The sequence below is a fragment of the Nestor notabilis genome, unplaced genomic scaffold, assembly GCF_000696875.1.
Source record: "Nestor notabilis isolate BGI_N333 unplaced genomic scaffold, ASM69687v1 scaffold4029, whole genome shotgun sequence".
NCBI lineage: Eukaryota > Metazoa > Chordata > Aves > Psittaciformes > Psittacidae > Nestor > Nestor notabilis.
Window position 1 is genome coordinate 38,534 of NW_009944881.1, and position 17,381 is coordinate 55,914.

Below are 17,381 nucleotides of genomic sequence, written 5' to 3' on the forward strand. Positions count from 1 at the left end.
GAGAATCCATGGTCGTGGCTGTCCATACTGAGCACTTCCTTGTATTCCCTGGGGCTTCTCTCCCAAGCAGCCCCAAAGCATGGGCATGGCTGTGCCTGCAGCCTGGTTTTTATTACCACGAGCAAGCCAGAAGCTGCAATCACATCTGCCCAATAGACAAAGAATGAAGTAGCAAATGCCAAACAAAGCAGTAGGTCTTGAGCCCTTTCTCTCCAACAATTCGAGCTGAACCAAGAAGCGCCTGGGGCTGTTATCTGTCCCCGTGATGGGTTTGAGGTTCCTGGGGCAGACATCAGCACACAGCACCTCGGTCTCATGGGGATTGCCACTCTCGTAGGGACAGGCACACTGCTTGGGTTGGGTGTTGAAGACTGCAGGAGGTTTGCGTGCCCCGGTTCTCCATGTTTTCTTCTGGTGGTGCCATCGAGCAGTGCGTAAATCACTGCCTTTAACTGAAGCAAAGCACTGATAGGCCCCAGCCTTTCCCTCTTACTGCTTTGCTCCCAAAACAGACGTGGCCAGTTCATAACTGGCCTGTAAAATTAACCTCTTCAGCACCTATGGAGTGGGTTTACTCCAAGACAACAATGAAGCGTGATGAGTGGAACAAGGACAGCTGGCAGATGGGTGTGCTGATGAAGTCTGTAAGGATGGGTGGCAGCTTGCAGGAGGTCTTTGGGACCAAAACAAGTCTGAATGGATTAAATATCTAATTTCCATTAACAAGGGGATTGCGCCTTCCCCAGAGCCTGCTGTAAGGAAATTCTGGGAGATCCCATCCACCTTCCTGGGAGCAGGGGAAGCAGAGCTGGGTGGGAGCAGGGGACCATGCTGGAGCTTCCTGGGCTCCTTCCTGTAGCTTTCTCCTGCAACCTGAGTGGGTCTCGGGTCCATGCAACGCTGAGTGGGGGTCAAATGGTGTGTTGGATCCTATGATGAGTGTGTACAAGCTCTTTGTGTTTCACTTTTTATGTCACCAGGGTGATGATGGGATCCCTGGGGAACCAGGACTTACGGGACCAAAGGTATGTTCTGCCCTGTGCCCATCTAATGTAAATATTTGGCAGCATCTTGACTATGTGTTTTCTTGGCACAGTATCACAGTTGGGGCAGGTTGAGAAGCACATTTCTACCTTGACATGCCCCATCCCTGGCAGTGTTCAAGGCCAGGTTGGGCACAGGAGCTTGGAGCAGCCTGCTCTAGTGGAAGGTGTCCCTGCCCGTGGCAGGGGTTGGAACTGGATGAGCTTTAAGGTCCCTTCAACCCAAAACATCCTGTGATTCTGTCACATGGGAAAAGAACAAAAGTAAATGAGAAAGAGAAGCATAATCCATCCCTCTGCCACAGCAGCTCTTCGTAGAAGTTTGCAGACACAACTTGACTATGGCAGAGAATCGCCATTTAGAGGCTCCTCTTGCAGCACTAAACTGAGGAGTGTTGCTGGGGCTGGCCTGAAGCTGGGGTTTGGGATGTGGATGCAGGGGGGGTCTCCATGGGAGCCTTTCCCAGATGCTGTGGGTTTGGAGCTAACTTTATGGCTGAACCTCCCACGTGCAGCCATTAAGCCAGAAAACTTCATTTTATCTCAAAACCTCCCCTTTTGCACCTAGGCAATGTGATGTATTCAGGCTAGAAGGAGAGCTTTGCTCACTCATGTGTAAAAGTAAAGATAAAGCAAGACAATTGTAACCTGAATAAATCCATTCTCAGTCCTACCCATTATAGCATTTGTCCAAATTGTCTTGTCTTCAGGGAGAAAAAGGAAGCGTGGGTCCCAAGGGAGAGAATGGCACAGATGGCTTGCCAGGACCCAAGGTAAGTAAAAGCCCATCAGCTGGGAAGCTGGGCGCAGCACTGCTGAGGCACAGGGTTTCAGCTGAGGGAGGGTGCCTTCTAAAGGCTCATAAACTGCCCAAACTGAAGCAAATCAGGGGGATGTCAAGAAGCATTTTAGGTTTTTCAGGTAGTTCAATGAAAGCTGCATTTGAGCAGAGATCCGTGTAAGTTTTTAAGGTGGTTTTTATTGAATTGCCTGGGTTTCCCCAAGAGACCTAACCCTCTGCTCACATGTTGATCCGATGCACTGACGGTCGCGGCACCGCTTCAAAGCCCAGCGCGCTTATGTGCCATCCTGTTGTACCGACCTTCCTAACTGCCAAGCAATGCAACAAGAGATACTGATATGTTAAATGGTGATGGTGAGACCTGGACAGCACTCGTGGGCTGTTAATTCCCTCCTCAGCTGCTGCTTATTTAGCAGGATGTGTTTCTGTATCAGTCATGGCTCCTCGTTGGGCAAGCGACTGTATATGATGAGGAAACACGGGCGCAGGTGGCCCTTAGCCATTGATGGTTTTCCTAAAACCACATTATCAGTGTTTGTTCCCCTGGTATCTGCTGAATTGAGTTTTCCTATGGAGAGTCCTTCTGTTTATACCATTTTCCACTTTCCAGAGGGCTTTAATTTGACCAGCAAATGGAGGGGAGGAAACTTGCCGCAGCCCTTTTCCTTAAACTCACGCTCAAAGACGGTTTAAACGCGTCAGCTGAAACTTTCCAAACGTGCAGAGTTTAGCCTAAAGCAAAGGTGGAGCCGTGTGAAGCTTCAGCATGAAGAGCTGGAGCTTGGCACGCTCCGAGAAAACAGCGGAGCTGGGGAGCAGCACCGCGCATCACCCTTACAGGGGTACCTGATGCTCAGCCCCAAGCAGGCCACTCTGCTCCATCTCATCTGCAATGAGATGTTTTCTTGCTGTCAACTAGTTCACAGCAATGTTATTTTGTGCAAAATATATTAGATCTGAAGTCAAACCTGGTTTTTTCGCTAGAAGCAGTTCCCTGTTGGTGCCATAGTTTCTTAATCTAAAACATATCTTGGCATCTCACGTAGTCGCAGTGTTTTAAGATGAATACCCTGTATTTCCCTTGGTCTCTGTGAACCAAAAATGTGATTTTGCTTTTCAGGGTGAAGCTGGTGAGAAGGGAGGAATTGGCTCCATCGGACCCCGGGTATGGATGTTTAGGGTTCTGCTTTTTCAGTTTGGAATTGTGCATTTGCCTTGACCTGAGCTGTTCCCCACCACCTCTTTCTGCTTAGTCTGTGGCTGAATCGCCTCAGGATCAGTTCAGTGCTAGAAAATAGAGATGATGCTTATTTAAACAAACCCACATGTAGGTACTGAACGCTGCTATGGGAGATATTAGGAAGTAGTTCTTCCCTGTGAAGGTGGTGGGACACTGGCAGAAGGTGCCCAGAGAAGCTGTGGCTGCCCCATCCCTGGCAGTGTTCAAGCACAAGTGTTCATTACCCAAATGAAGGTTTGGTTGGATGGCAGTTAGAGCTGTCAGACTAGGAATGGATTAAATCAATGGTGTTTTAAGGTGATCCCCAAACACTGGGGTCAGGTCTCTGCTTTCATACCACCTGCTTCTCAGATGCTGCAAAACTAAATAGGATTCGTCCTGGTTGCAGGGTCCCCCCGGCCTGAAAGGGGAACAGGGTGACACTGTAGTGATTGACTACGATGGCCGAATCCTGGATGCTCTCAAGGTAAGCCCTGCTCCAGTGCCATGCTGATTCCTGTGGGTTAATGGGAAAGGACAAGAGCTGATTTCATCTTGGGGCTGAGGATATTTAGGTGTACCAGGAAAAACGATGGCAACACTCAAGGCTGTGAGCTCAGGCTGGGTACCAGGATGGTGGGGTCCAGCTGTGGGATGTGAGTTAATATTCTGCAGGTAAAAGCAACCCCAACTGATGCAGTGAGTGTGAGCAGCCAAATTACAGCTAAAACACTGCGGGTTGCGGGGTGTTATTCCCATGGCACATTGTGGAACTGTGGTTTTCCCTCTGCATCCCCTGGAGTGGTTTTGTTTGCAAGCAGCAGTTGGGATGCAGGAGAAAGGGAAACGGTGCCTGAGCCCTAACCTGCCCGACCCAGCAGCACCCTGCCATTTTTGTTATGATGAAAGAACCTGAATAGAATCAATACAGACATATTTGAGACGCATCCTCATTGTTTTACAACAGGCTGCAGGGATACACAAAGTGATGGTAACTACTGTGTTTGCCAGGTGTCTGCACGCAGCTTTGTGAGTGGGGTTTGTGGATTGCAGTGGTTGGAGAGGCTCCATGAAACATCTGGAGACTTCATGTGCCGGGCCCAGCCCCTCTCCCGTGTTCTGCATGTGGAGATTGCCAAAGGGCACATCACTGAACCTCACTAACATTCCCGTTTTCCTGCTTGTGAGCTGTTTGCAGTGTTTGTGCACTGACCTGTCTCACGGGCAGAGCTTTGCAAAGGGTTCTGCTGTGATTAAATGTCACTGTATTTGAGTGTGCAGTCACGGAAAAAGGTGCTTGAGGAGATGGTGCTGGCTTGTTTTTCAGCTGAGCGAGAACATGAGGTTTTGCTGCGTGAGATAATTCACAAGTTCCGAGTTAGTTGTTTGTCTCAAGGTGGTTCGTGGTGTCCACACCCAGCAATGCACAGCAAAACCAGCCTATTTATGTGCGCAAGGTCTTCCTGCTCACCCGAACTCCTTCATTTCCCCTCTTCAACTGCACCTCCCTGGCTGGTTATCCCTGTTTTCAGCTGGATTTTTCCCCAGGCCAGCTGGAAGAGGGGAGAATGCAAAAAGAGACCATCAGATTTGGGGCCACACGTCCAGCTGAAGGCATTTTGCCTCTTGCCGCACGTACTGCTGCACCAGTACCCCCAGCTAGCTCCAATTGTGTTTCCTTTTGCATGAATGGCCAGAGGGGCCCTTGGTCACTTCATGTCAGCTGAACTCATCATGATGTTCAGGCAACCCCAGTCACACAAGTGTCTGTTGTAGATTGCGGCTGGGAGCTGCTCCCAGCTCATCCAAGGATTATGTGCCATATTCATCATGCTCATCCGTGGTTTTTTTGCTGTGTTTCAGGGTTCACCAGGTCCCCCAGGGCCACCAGGCCCCCAAGGTGCTCCAGGTCCAAAGGTGAGCCCAACCTCTACCAGGCACACAGTGTTTCCTATAGACTGATGTGGTCATTAGTGGTTCTCCATGTAGCAAGTGTCTCCCAAGCCAAACCATTCTATGATCCTATGAAGCATTCTTACTGCTGCTCTCAAGCCTGGCAATGGCAAACCCACAACAACAGCTGATACATGTGAATAACTCGTTTCCTTGGAAAATGCTTCCCTGCGATGATTTCCCGATTCCATTTACTATGGGCTCCCTTTTCTTTGTGTCACTGCAGGGAGAGCTGGGCTTGCCGGGTCCGCCTGGGCTGGATGGTGAGAAGGTGCGTGGGGCATGGCCGGGTCAAGTGAGACCTCGCAGGAACTGAGTTGAAAAGGAGCTTATTGTGTGTCTGTGAGAGCTGTCGCTGTGAAAAGCAAATCTCAGCCTGCCAAGGGCAAGCTCTGCCCCAAAACGTTCAGCTGCATCTCCTTGCATTAACCACCCTTTGCCTATGGCCCCATGCTCAGCTATGAGAGTGCAGATGCTGCTCGTGGCCACATCTGCCGAGCTAGAGGGGCTCCGTTTATCAGACACATCAAACCTTGTTGTAAACCCCCCCAGCCCTAAGTGGCTCCAGTTCCTGCTCTGGCCCAGCCAAATTCTGCTGTGCCCACAAAAGCGGCATGTGTGAGTTTTAATGTTAAAATCTGGTTTTGTGAGCCCGTGCTGCTGCAATATGGAGGCAAACAGCAGAAAGGCTGTTTCTGAATGGTTTTCTTTTAAGTAAGTTGTTTTCTGTAAACTTCCAGGGTCCCAAAGGAGCGAAGGGTGACCAGGGCAGCGCGGGGATCATGGGACAGAAAGGAGAGACAGGAGAAATGGGCTTAGCGGGTCCACCGGTACGTCCCTCTCTGTCCCTGTACGTTTGCTGCTTGGTTCTTCTATGTACTGATGTCTGCAAGTGCTCAGGGTAACACTGGGTTTGCTGATTTAAGCAGTGACCTGTCCACATCATGTCACTGGAGGATGCAGGAGCTTTGAATTTCCTTTGCTAATGATGATAACGGCTTGTTCAGAAGGGGATCTAAGCCAGCAGCAAGAAGAAAATGCTTCCTCAGTCCCCTGGGGATGAACATGAGCTTTGCTCAAGTTAGGAGGAAGACATGTCATTTTCTCTTGGTTTTGCTTTCCTGGGAGGTGTTGCACATTAGTGTTCTGTTTCTGTCTTTTAGGGAGCAGAAGGACCAAAAGGAGACAAAGGAGATAAAGGGGACACTGGGTCACCGTGTTTGCAGAACAATCATGTAAGATCTTGGCAACATAAAGCCTCTTCCATGATGAGGGGTCAGGCGAGGTGAGGGGGTGCAGGCTGGAGTTGCTGGTCCCACATCCATCAGCATAATGAAGGGTAGCAAAACCCAACTACAAGAACTTCCAGATGTGTCTAAATGGGGTTTATCCTTGTGGGAAGAACACTTTGCACGCTCAGCACTGTGAAGTTACTTCAGGTTTTGAACTGATGGTTGAGATACTGGATGCTGCTGGTGGAATTACGTTTTGTTCTGAAAACATACTGGGCTCCTTGCAGTTTTATAGCATTTCAGCATCCTTTTTTCCTTATTAATGCCTTTTTCTTTTAGCAGAAGTGGTGGGGTTTGGTAGTTTTTAATTAATGATATGAGAGCTCCAATTTTGTTCTGCATTTTTTGGGGATTTTAGCTAAAAGGGCTGGTTCCCTCTGGTCTGTGCACAGAATGGCATCGTTTTCCATTAAATCCATTCTGCGACTGGCAGATACATGGCTCACACTTCTCACTCCAGAGGCCAGCTTGATTCATGTGCTTATTAAGATTCACTTCTTTATAAACACTACAAGCAACTCTGATTAGCAGGTATTTTGATTAAAGCTGTTTAATCAGAGGGCACTAAATCCTGATCCTGGCCACGTGGGGTTTCCATTCCCAAACTGTCTTATCCCTGTGTCCCATTCATGTGCTCTTTAATTCCCTTCTGCAGATCATACCCGAGCCCGGACCCCCCGGATTACCCGGCCCTATGGTAAGGCTCTGGGAAGCAGCTTGTGCAATTGAGTTATCACAAGTGATTAGTTAAGGACGAGGGTGGTTTGCTCTGTTTAATTGCTGTGGGCTGCTGCGGATCTGGGATCAAAATCAGGGAAGAGCTGCAGCATTGTGTGCTATCTTTGGAAGCGCCTGATTTAGGAGAGTACATCAGTGTTTATGGCACGTCTTGCAAATAACCAAACTGTTCCTTGGCATGGGGAAAAGAGAAAACCATATGGTTTTGGGTTGAGAAAGCCTGTTCCCCACCGCAACAGTGTCTGTATTCCCATAAGCTTGCCCAAGTCATTAAGATTTGTGCCATCAGCTGCAGTGGGAGAGGATGCAAGTGGTGATGAGCACACGGAGCAGTTTTGGTGCAGATATCTCAAGTGTTTGGTACCTATAATGCTACAAAATATGATGCTCCAAAAGGCTGAGGAGCTGTAAAGGGCATCGGGAAGGCCAGGATGTGTCCAGGCTTGGAGGGCCATGGTGGCAGGATGCCACCCTCCAGAGCTTGCTGTCACTTCATTCAGCAGAGCTCGTGTTGCAGAGCTTTATTGTCACAAAATGTTCTTTTCCATTTCCCCTTCCCCCTGATTTGACGTCAGAGAACCAAATAAACTGCCACCTGTCTTGAAAAGAAATATTTGGCCATTGTCAGCCCATAATTTGAGCAAGAAATGGTTTGGGAAGTGAACTTTGGGCTTTGGTTTTGAAACTGTGTTTTTCTCAAATGCACCATTGTCTTTCCTGCAGGGTCCTCCAGGAATCCAGGGGCCTAAAGTAAGTCAATAAATGAAATGTCACCCACTGTTTCCCAGTGCATTATTTACAGGCTCACAAAGGCCTGTCGGCTCTGGGGACTGATGTTTTTGTGACAACACATCCCTTGGTTATGCTGTTGAGCAGTTTGGCGTTGCAGCTAACAAGCCATTTTTCCTTCTGAACACATTTATGATCCTAAACCTCCTTCCAGCACAGAGTCCTGAGAGCTGCTGGCACATTGCAAGTCAGGGTTTCCAAACCCACAGCATAAACCTGTGTTTTCAACTACCTTCTTATATGATGTAGTCAGGAGGAAGGCATTAGCAGCAGCGCGGGTTTAAGCACCCCAGAGATGTGGTAGGAGGTGGTGGATGCACGGGGTGGCAGAGCTGCCAGGTCTATCTTGGTTGATGCCATTTCATTTCTGCAGGGCTTGGATGGTGCGAAGGGAGAAAAAGGTGACAGTGGTGAGAAGGGCGACCACGGCCACACTGGACCCGCTGTGAGTTGTCTTCCCATGTCTCGTTTCTGGCCATCAACAGAAACCTGTAAAGCAGCTGTCCCAATGCTGTTTCCCTTTTCTCCAAGGGTCTCCCAGGTGCTCCCGGGCTCATTGGCCTACCCGGTACCAAAGGAGAGAAGGTAACTATTGGTGTGGGGAAGCAGTGGTGGTGGTGTGGTATAATCCTAAAATAGGGGCTGTAAACTCTTCCCATAGTGGGTCCCACCAGAGCTGGGCTTACCAGCACGACCCCAGTGGTGTGGTGAGGGGCTCCCCCTTGAACCCTAAGGGTTGGTGGGTGAGCCCTGTGCTTCACCAATTGGGTATACGTTTGTCTGTGACACCAAACTCAATACAGCATGTCGGAGCTTTTATTTTACTACTACTATTTTATTACTGCAGGGAAAACCCGGGGAGCCAGGATTGGATGTGAGTATGGAAAACATTACTTGTGATATGTAGAAACATGCGTGCAAAGGCCATCAAATTGCTTGAGATGGTTAGAGAAGTACGTAGCTAACCCTGTATAGAGTGCTGCCCCTTAAACACAGTGCCCATGGAATGATGTCTGTAGGAAAGGGCTTAATTCAGGCCAGTTGCTGGGTAACTGCTCAGTGGGGGTTTCCCTTTCCAACTGAGAGTACTTGTACTGGGCTCAGTGAATTGAGACTCTCTGATAGCTGTGATGTTACTGGGGTATGGTAAAGCGCCAGCTTTCCCAAGAAACTGCTGACATACCAAGGCATCAGGAAGAAAATATCATGTTCTTCACCATGGGAGGATGGGTTGATTGCTGAAGATTGCTTATGTTGAGGTCATGCTGGGATGTTCACACACTAAACTTACCAACCTCTTTTTGTTGCCCTTTTCCATCTAAAAATGGTTGTGACAGGGTTTCCCAGGTCTCAGAGGAGAGAAAGGAGAGAGAAGTGAAAGAGGGGAGAAGGTGAGTGGGTTCTGGCTGCAGAGATGCTTGTGGGGGCAGGATGATGCTCTTGCCCTGGGTGCTGGTTCCCTCTCCAGCCTGGGTGTGTTTCTCAGGTCACCCCTGTAAGGCCTTTTTTGCACAAAGGTATTTGCCCGGTCCCAGCACAAGACAGGACATCCAGTTAATTCCTACCCACTGGGAAGTCCTTTCAATCCTGTCCCCCTCGAGCACAAGCACTGTGGGGAAATGGGGCAGCCTGACAGCTCCAGGTTGCAATGAATTGTTAGTTTGGGTTTATAGACCTTGAAAATGCATCAGAGTCAAAGGTTTTGTTCCAGGGATCCTCAAATAAAGGGATGCCCAGCTGAGCACGGGGCAGTGCTGGAAGCTAGTGCTTCCATTTACTGTCAGATACCAACCTGGTTTCTAACAGAAACCAGTCATTTAGTCATTCTGTTATCAAGTTATCTATTAAAATATCTCCACCCAGCTTTAACTGAAGATTTCCACAGTGATTTCATTTCTCAGTTGTGGTTACACTAGTGCAAACATCTCTACTCTGGGTGAGGTGTGGGATTCTGCAAGTGCTGTGTGACTTAAGAGCCAAGGTGTTTCCCTTCCTGTTCCTGATATCTTCCTGCTGTGCCAACAGGGTGAGCGAGGAATACCAGGCAGAAAAGGAGCCAAAGGGCAGAAGGGGGAACCAGGCCCCCCCGGACTGGATCAGCCTTGCCCCGTGGTATGTCCTTTATTTCAGTCACCCTAAGCACGCGTTGCCGGGATGGAAAAGATGTGGGTTTGAAGCCAGGGAAAGGGAGGGAGGGTTCAGTTAGTTCTTTATTTTGCAGTAAATCAGAGCAGATGGTTATTGTTTTCTCACTTTTCCTAATGGTTTATCTGCACTGCTGGAAGCTCATTGCTTGCTCTAAGGGCTCCTCACTGGCCAGATGGGAGCAAGCCATAGCAGTAAAAAGAAAGAATCTTTGTATAAAGACCTTCTTATTGTAGTCAGGAACAATGGGCTTCAGTAATGCTCTTCGGGAGATAGTGTGCCCTGGTGAAGCTGCCGGCCTGGCTTTTGCGTACATTGGAAATCAGGGAGTAACTCCATGCAGTGGATGGGAGACAACTAGAAAGCAAGATTCCACCCTTTCGTCTCCACAAACCAAGCAAGGGGTGAGCCTGGCTCTAGCTGTCCTGTGTGGGGATGTGGTTCAGAGTTGGTGGCATCTTAGTGCTGCCAAAGGTAAGTGATGGATGAGCTGGAGCTCTCCAGGCTGCCAAAAAGTGCCTCTGGGAGAAGAGACATCCCCATGTTTCTCTACCTGAGATAACGGCTCATGGCTCAGATCTGTCCCATCTTGAAGACGTCCCAGTCCACCACGAAGCGGTGTGTGCAGAGAGGCTTTCCAGGAGGAAACCTCCTGTGTTTGAGCCTGAGGAAGGTGGATCTCCCACATCCATTTCCAGAACCTCTCCTTCCTTTGACAGGGCCCAGAAAAACCTGTACTGGTTTATAACAAGTTACTTGGCCTGGTAAAATCTACCTCCTTTTCATCACTGCTTTCACATGGTGACTAAAACCAGAGAGATCCTTTCTCTAAAATGCTTTGAGGCCGCAGGATGAAAAAAGTGATTTTTATCGATTGGAAACTACTTGAATCATAGAATCATATGGTTTGGGTTGGAAAGGATGTTAAAGCTCATCCAGTTCCAACCCCGTCATGGGCAGGGACACATTCCACTAGAGCAGGTTGCTCCAAGCCTCATCCAACCTGGTCTTAAATGTAGATGTTAGGGCTTTGTTCAGAGGCATCTAATTAGTAGTGCCAGGTACATGTTGCAACAGGCTCCAAAACCCCATTTCTTGTCTAAAAGTGACTTCTTCTCATCCCGCCAGCACAGTTATGGCAATCAAAGCTGTTGTACAGCTCCACTACACCAGCAAAAAAAGCTCCATCAATCACTATGCTTTATTTTGCTTGGAGATTGAATGTGAACTACAATTAGGTTTTTTGTTCCTGATGGATCCCCCTTCCTCCCTCAACATGTTGGATGATTTAACCCTCATCTTTTACACTGGGCTGTTACAAACGTGAATCTCTGGTTTGTGTATAGAAGATCTTTCCCAGATGACAGGCTCTGTATGTCTGTGAATTCCCTACCATAAAACCACTCTGCTGACTTGCTGTGTCATCAGAAATAGAGGTGTAAAGTTCTGGACCACTCCTCCTCTGTCCGTCTGAGTAACTCCCGTGTCCTTTCTCACTCCCAACAAGCAGTTATGTTTTCAAACAGGCAGATCACAGCACTGCAGGCTGCAAAAGGGACCCAGGTTTACCAGGCCTGGACGGGGTGAGCGTGCCCTGCCCTTTGGTACAGTATCTGCTCTCTTTCCTCTTCTTGCATGGCTTGTGTGTGTTTCTGCTGTGGTCAAGCCCCCGGAGCAGTGGATCCCTCTAGGAGAGGAAGGACACAAGGCAGCAAGGCTGGAACAAGATGTTTCACTTGGGCATTTAGGCAAGGATGCTGTTTTTCCTTCTTCCTCCCAGTTAAAACTACTTTAGATAAGGAGTGTAAGCAATGAGACATCACACTAGAGGACGTTTCCCCTTTATGTTAACAATTAGTTCTGGTTTTCCTCAGCACCTATGGCCCAGTTTGATTCCCCTCATGCCTTCCCAGCTGGGTTTTGAAAAGCTTTCCTCAAATGAATGGCCAATTCTGCAGAGCAGGGGTCACTGCTCTGGCATTAAAGGGCATTTGTGGTGCCAGCATGTAGGTCAGGTTGAAGGGTAGTGGTTATGCAGGGAAGTTTGTGCTCTGCTCCCCAGAAGGGCTCTGCACGACTAGCTAGAAGAGGTCATTGTTTTAGTTTCATTTTTTTACCCATGGGAAATGCTGCATGTTAGATGATTTGCAGTTGTCTTCAGAGAAACAAAAGGGCAGTAAGCTGTCTCTCTTTCAAAAAGTTAAATTACTTTCATATGTGTCAAAGAAACCAATTACTAGCAGCAGGCCTGCTTCAACTCTTCATATTTACTCCCCAGAGATGTTATATTTACCAAGTATCTCCCATCTTAACTATACAGAAACACTATATAGAAAATTGTGTACTGAAGGCATTGTGCACTGCAGTAGGTGATTTCTCCAATATGTAACCTACTATATGACTAGTTAGTAAAACACTTGCATGTCTTCCTGCTTGGGTACATAAGCTTTAGTTGCATGTTGGCTCTGGGAGTGTCATCTTCGTTCTCCACCCTGCTGTATGGTGGAGGCTTGCTGGGTTCTCAGTGATGGCTTTCAGTCCAGGAGCAGGAGCCTTACACACAGGTTGCAAAGCTCTTCTGAAGGTGACACAGTTATTTTGGAATCACTCAAGTGAAGCATGATAGAAAGGTGTAGAGTTTTATGATGGCCACAGTAAGTATTTTGAGTGCAAGGCAAGGAGAAAAAGCCCAGGGCAGAAATCAACCCTGAGCCTACTGGTGTCAGGATGCACTTTAACAGGTCAGGAGCTATCTAGGTTGAACTACTGCTCTGCACCTTGTCCCCTTCACCCCTGACAACTCTGACAAGTTGCACTTCTTTTTAGGAATAGTTATGACCCAAAATACTGACTGGTGTCAGCAGAAAAATGTGTTTTCTAACTGATGTTAGAGGAAAGCACGTGCAAATAACTCGACCTGTTACACTCTTGAGTATCTGGAGAGGGTAACCTTACTCACTGCATCTGTTTTATTGGGCATAGGCTATTTTACATATAAAATCAATACAGAATACAAAAAATGTGATGACTGACATTTACAGTAAAAAATGTAAAAATGCATTTTGACCTGTATCTGCACCGGCAGTTCTCTGCTGCGCGCGCATCCTCGTGGCTTCCACCCCTGGGTACCTTGGAGGTGGCTCTGAGGGCAGGGTCAGTGCATGTGTGCTCTCTGTAGCTCTACATGCAGAAATTCATGCAACCAGAGATCCAAGAGCCTTAAAAAAATCCAGCATCAGAAAAGGCAGCTCAAGTCAGCTAAAGTATCTTGAAAGAGTTGGTCACACATAGTCCGTTCTCTTCTAAGGGGCTCCTTCCTTTTCAGTGTTTCCCTCCTGGAAAAGTAAGCTCTTCTGGCTTTGATTTCTGTATGTTTCTTGTATCTCCATCAGAACAAGACAAATATTTTCACTCCCTTTGCATAGTCCACAACTCATCCTATTTCAATCAGTTCAGCAAGATTTCTTAAAGGAACTAAGTACTGCAGGATCAGATTTAACACAATAAGGATATCATCCAGAAAAGAAAATTACATCACTGCTCCAAACTAAAAAGCTCATATTAACAAAAAAATACATTTCCACATCATGCTTTCCATATATGTCTGACTGCAAACCCCACTACTTTATAAAGCAGATTCTGAAGTTAATTTAGTGTGCTTCCAAAGTTTTGTATTTGTTCGTTTTCCTTTTTGTTTGAAGGAAGAAGGAAGTGTAGGTTATTTTATTCTTACCCTGGGGTGTATTCAGTTTTGTGCAGTGAGTGACACATGGGTTACATTGCCTGCATATTTATTTCTGTGCACATACAGTAAATGGGTTTTGCATGGCAATTAATGGTGTGGCTAAACCTTTTATGGTGAAGATTGAGCTTCAGGTTTTGGGGTCTTGACACTTGAGTCCATGTCAATGGGAATTCAATCTGTACTCTCAATTTTGCAGGGACCAGACGGACTGCCAGTAGCAGGATGTTGGCATAAGGTACAGTACTAGTAATTGTAAAGCCCTGAGCAGGTCCTGAGTGATTCTGTTTGCTGCATGGTGATTGTTTGCACTGCTACACATCCTTTAAGCACCAGGTTATACGCTTGGCAAGACACATGTCATGCCTTGGGAGTGCAAAATTCCATCTAGCTTCACGTCTTGTTCCCCACAGCTGCAGGCTGGCGTTAGGAACCAAAAATGAAATCTCATTCTTGTTAGTACTGGGGGTAGCAATGCCTTTTTGCAGGCTTGCTCGGGCTAGCAAATTATTATGGGCCAGATAGTTTAGGAACCTCTTATACAAAGGCTGCACATTTATTTCCAAACAAATTTCTGCCGTTGTAATTATAATCCACCACCACTCTGCTGCTTCAGCGCTCAACTCGGTGAATCTGGGTGCAGGTGGTCAGGTAGTTCATACCATTTCACAACAGCCAGGGGTTTTAAGTACTGAAGGCAGCCTGGGAGAATGAGGAGAACGTCCCCACCATAAGATGAGGGTTTGATCCAGACTTGTAGGCTGCTCTAACCTCATCCTCCAGCAAGGGTAGGACAGTGAAGCTGAGTGGAATCACTAACCCAGTTTCAAGCATGTGGTATATGGACATAGTTCAAGTTAATAGCAAGTGAGTTACTAACTGATGCAAACCCTTGGTTAGAATGTGAGCACATCCTTAGCATATAAAAGGTTTTAATTCTGTGTATTCTGGAGGTACTGTTAATATTGAAAGAAATCTGAATGTCAATCCTCGTAATATTAACAATAAGATTCGTAAGTGTAACGAATGGAGCGTTTCTCTGATTAGAATGTCTGTGTGTTCTTTTTCAGTGATCTCTAAGCATGAAGCACAGTATGTAAATAATGTGATATATTTGGATCTTTTTAATTTTTGTATAAAAAAAGGAAAAAAAACTCCTTTCAACAGTAATATATTGACCTTTTTTTATACTGGATTCTGTCATTTCTGGACTTTGAAAATATTGTAAAGCTCCCAAACCCATACAATACACATGATAACACCAGGATTTGATACAGGTATCACTGACAGTAGCTGGGAATGAACATTGTTCACTGCTGGTGTTGCTGTGTGAACTAACAGTACTGGACAGTGTGTTGCCTCATGTGCCTTACTTGCATGAAGGAGGGAGAGATCCCTGCCCTCATTTGCCTCTCAACTCTGTACTTGCATTGCACATGCACATTAAAAGGGTGAAAAAACCTGGCTGAAAACAAAGAAGAAAAAAAGGATGCAGCCCTAGAAATGGCAGAAGCTGCTGTGCACCACCTGGTCAACCAAGAGGACTTGCAACTTGCAGAGGAAACAAAGCCAAGCTCCACTCATTGCTACCCGCCGTCGGTAGGATGGAAATGGCAATTCTTTGGCTAAACAGAACCACCTCGTCTACCTGTGGTTACTTCCACTACTATCAAGAAAAGCTTGCTTTTTTATGAAGAGGAAGCACCTCTGGGTCCTGTCCTGGGCTTGTGGCTGAAGATGTGCAAGCACTTTGTTACTGCAGGACCCTAATTCCCAAAGAACCATTCACTGCAGAATTCCAAACCACAAAAACCCAGTAATACTTTCAGTGTAGGGAGCTGCAGGACACGGAGGGCTCTGTTAAAAGTCTGTTCTTAAACAACAGAGCACATAATATTGCTTTTGGGGCTCTCAAAACGTGGGAGTTTGGAGTATTTAACTGGTTTGGTTTGCAGGGTTCAGTTGCATTTGATTTTTCTTGGTTCACATGGTTTTAATTGCAAACTCAGTAACTCTGCACACCCCCTTTGTCCTCTTCCTTCTCCCCTTTTTCAGTCTCTTTCTTTAGATTACCTTGTCTCAGGCACACACCCCATGCAGAGCAGGGTAATGAATGAAAGGAGGATTATGATTTTGGTATCTGCATATGGCATAAGTGAGATCAATTAAAAATGTGCCAACTATTCCACTGTTCATTTTTAAAGATGTTGGCAAAAATAGAGATTGTGCAGTGAAGAGCCATAAAAGGTTATTTCGGGGAGGAAAATAGCTTACAGCAGAGTCTGTTCAGCTTACAATGAAGATCAAGAAGCAATCAGATTCCTTTAAAGGGAGGAGACACTTTATATTAACAAGTTTTTAAACTGAACAGGGAAAGATGTACAAATACCCATCCAATGGGTAGAAGATGAAGCTACATGAAAATCAAATACAGACAGACATGGCTTTTTAATGGTGAGACTGGTTAATCCTCACCAGACCAGTGATGTAATTCCCATCACTTTAATGCCTTTTTGATTTAATAGCTCATTTCTGGAGGAAATACTTTAGCCCAATGCAAGTTGCTAGGCTCTGTGTGGGAGTCTTGGGTGAAATTAAGGGCCCGACTACGATACCAGGGCTCTTTGTGGCCTGGAGTTCAGAGAATACAGAAGGGAGTAATTACTGGTGCACTGAGTACATCTGAACCCTCTGTTAGATCCTTGTTCTGCTGCATCTCTTACGGCAGCTGCTGCTAGAGAGGACTTGAGAAGGATGCGACCATCCAGGGACAATCTGTCTGCACAAGCTGACCTAGTGCTAAAGGAGTTCTCGCTCTGTGTTCTGACGAGCAGCAGGAACATGCTCAGTGCTCCATGCAGGTAGGGTGACGTGTGCCTGATGTCTGTGAGTTCTTATCTGTGCCTGGGTCCTATGCCTTGAATGCCTTCAGTCATCTGGGAACATGTGTCATCTGCTGGCAAATGCTGAAAAGGCCATCTAGCTCAGTAGATGTGGACACAAAAGTCTTAGGGCTGTAGGCAGTGAACTTCTGTTACCTGTCTTTGTTACCCTCTTAGGGTCTACACCTACACATTGCTTGCTTTGTGGCTATACTTTGCATCTTTACCAGTTACTGACCATTTTCTTGGCCACCACATAGATTAAATCCATGTAAATTCAGATCAACTAACAAATCAAGAAACAAGAATTATGTAACTCAAAACAGCAATGAAAATGCATTTTATTTACTTCCATTTCATGTTGTCAGCTATCACTTTTGGTGTAGGGGTTTTTAAAGGCATCGGGAGCAGTTGAACGAGCTCCCACTGTCTTTTAGTGCTTTTGAAAAACCCCTTTACTGTCCCAAATTAAAGCTAAAAATCTTCTTCTGTGGAAGGTTGAAGGCAAATCTCTCATTGATGTCACGGGGAAGAAGATCTGTAATTGTTCCCTTAATGTACAGTTGCTCTTCCCATCTTGCCCCAGTCATCTCCAAACTAAAAGCAATTCACTACTCCAAACCACGCTGTGGGCTTCTACACTCAAATTCCTGCACGTGTCCTGTTGATGGAACCTCTATGGGTATCAATGAGAGTTCAGTCCCCAGAATGACTGCAGAAAGCACAAGAATCTGGAAGTGTCCACAAACAATCTACAATGCAGATAGAAAAGTCTT

At 46.6% G+C, this 17,381-nt stretch overlaps 1 protein-coding gene across 1 annotated transcript in view; it reads left to right on the top strand.

Moving 5' to 3' along the window:
- The window catches only part of COL23A1 (collagen, type XXIII, alpha 1), a gene marked incomplete at its 5' end in the record, with an annotated part of 50,128 nt that extends 34,929 nt beyond the window's left edge, over nt 1–15,199 (top strand). The window contains 17 exons of the mRNA XM_010022620.1: nt 981–1,025; nt 1,754–1,816; nt 2,966–3,010; nt 3,474–3,551; nt 4,928–4,981; nt 5,244–5,288; nt 5,758–5,847; nt 6,181–6,252; nt 6,965–7,006; nt 7,771–7,797; nt 8,210–8,281; nt 8,368–8,421; nt 8,684–8,710; nt 9,174–9,227; nt 9,862–9,948; nt 13,923–13,961; nt 14,794–15,199. Coding sequence (XP_010020922.1) covers nt 981–1,025; nt 1,754–1,816; nt 2,966–3,010; nt 3,474–3,551; nt 4,928–4,981; nt 5,244–5,288; nt 5,758–5,847; nt 6,181–6,252; nt 6,965–7,006; nt 7,771–7,797; nt 8,210–8,281; nt 8,368–8,421; nt 8,684–8,710; nt 9,174–9,227; nt 9,862–9,948; nt 13,923–13,961; nt 14,794–14,796 — 897 coding nt within the window. The remainder of the gene's footprint in view (nt 1–980; nt 1,026–1,753; nt 1,817–2,965; nt 3,011–3,473; nt 3,552–4,927; nt 4,982–5,243; nt 5,289–5,757; nt 5,848–6,180; nt 6,253–6,964; nt 7,007–7,770; nt 7,798–8,209; nt 8,282–8,367; nt 8,422–8,683; nt 8,711–9,173; nt 9,228–9,861; nt 9,949–13,922; nt 13,962–14,793) is intronic.
- Nucleotides 15,200–17,381: the final 2,182 nt, after the last annotated feature.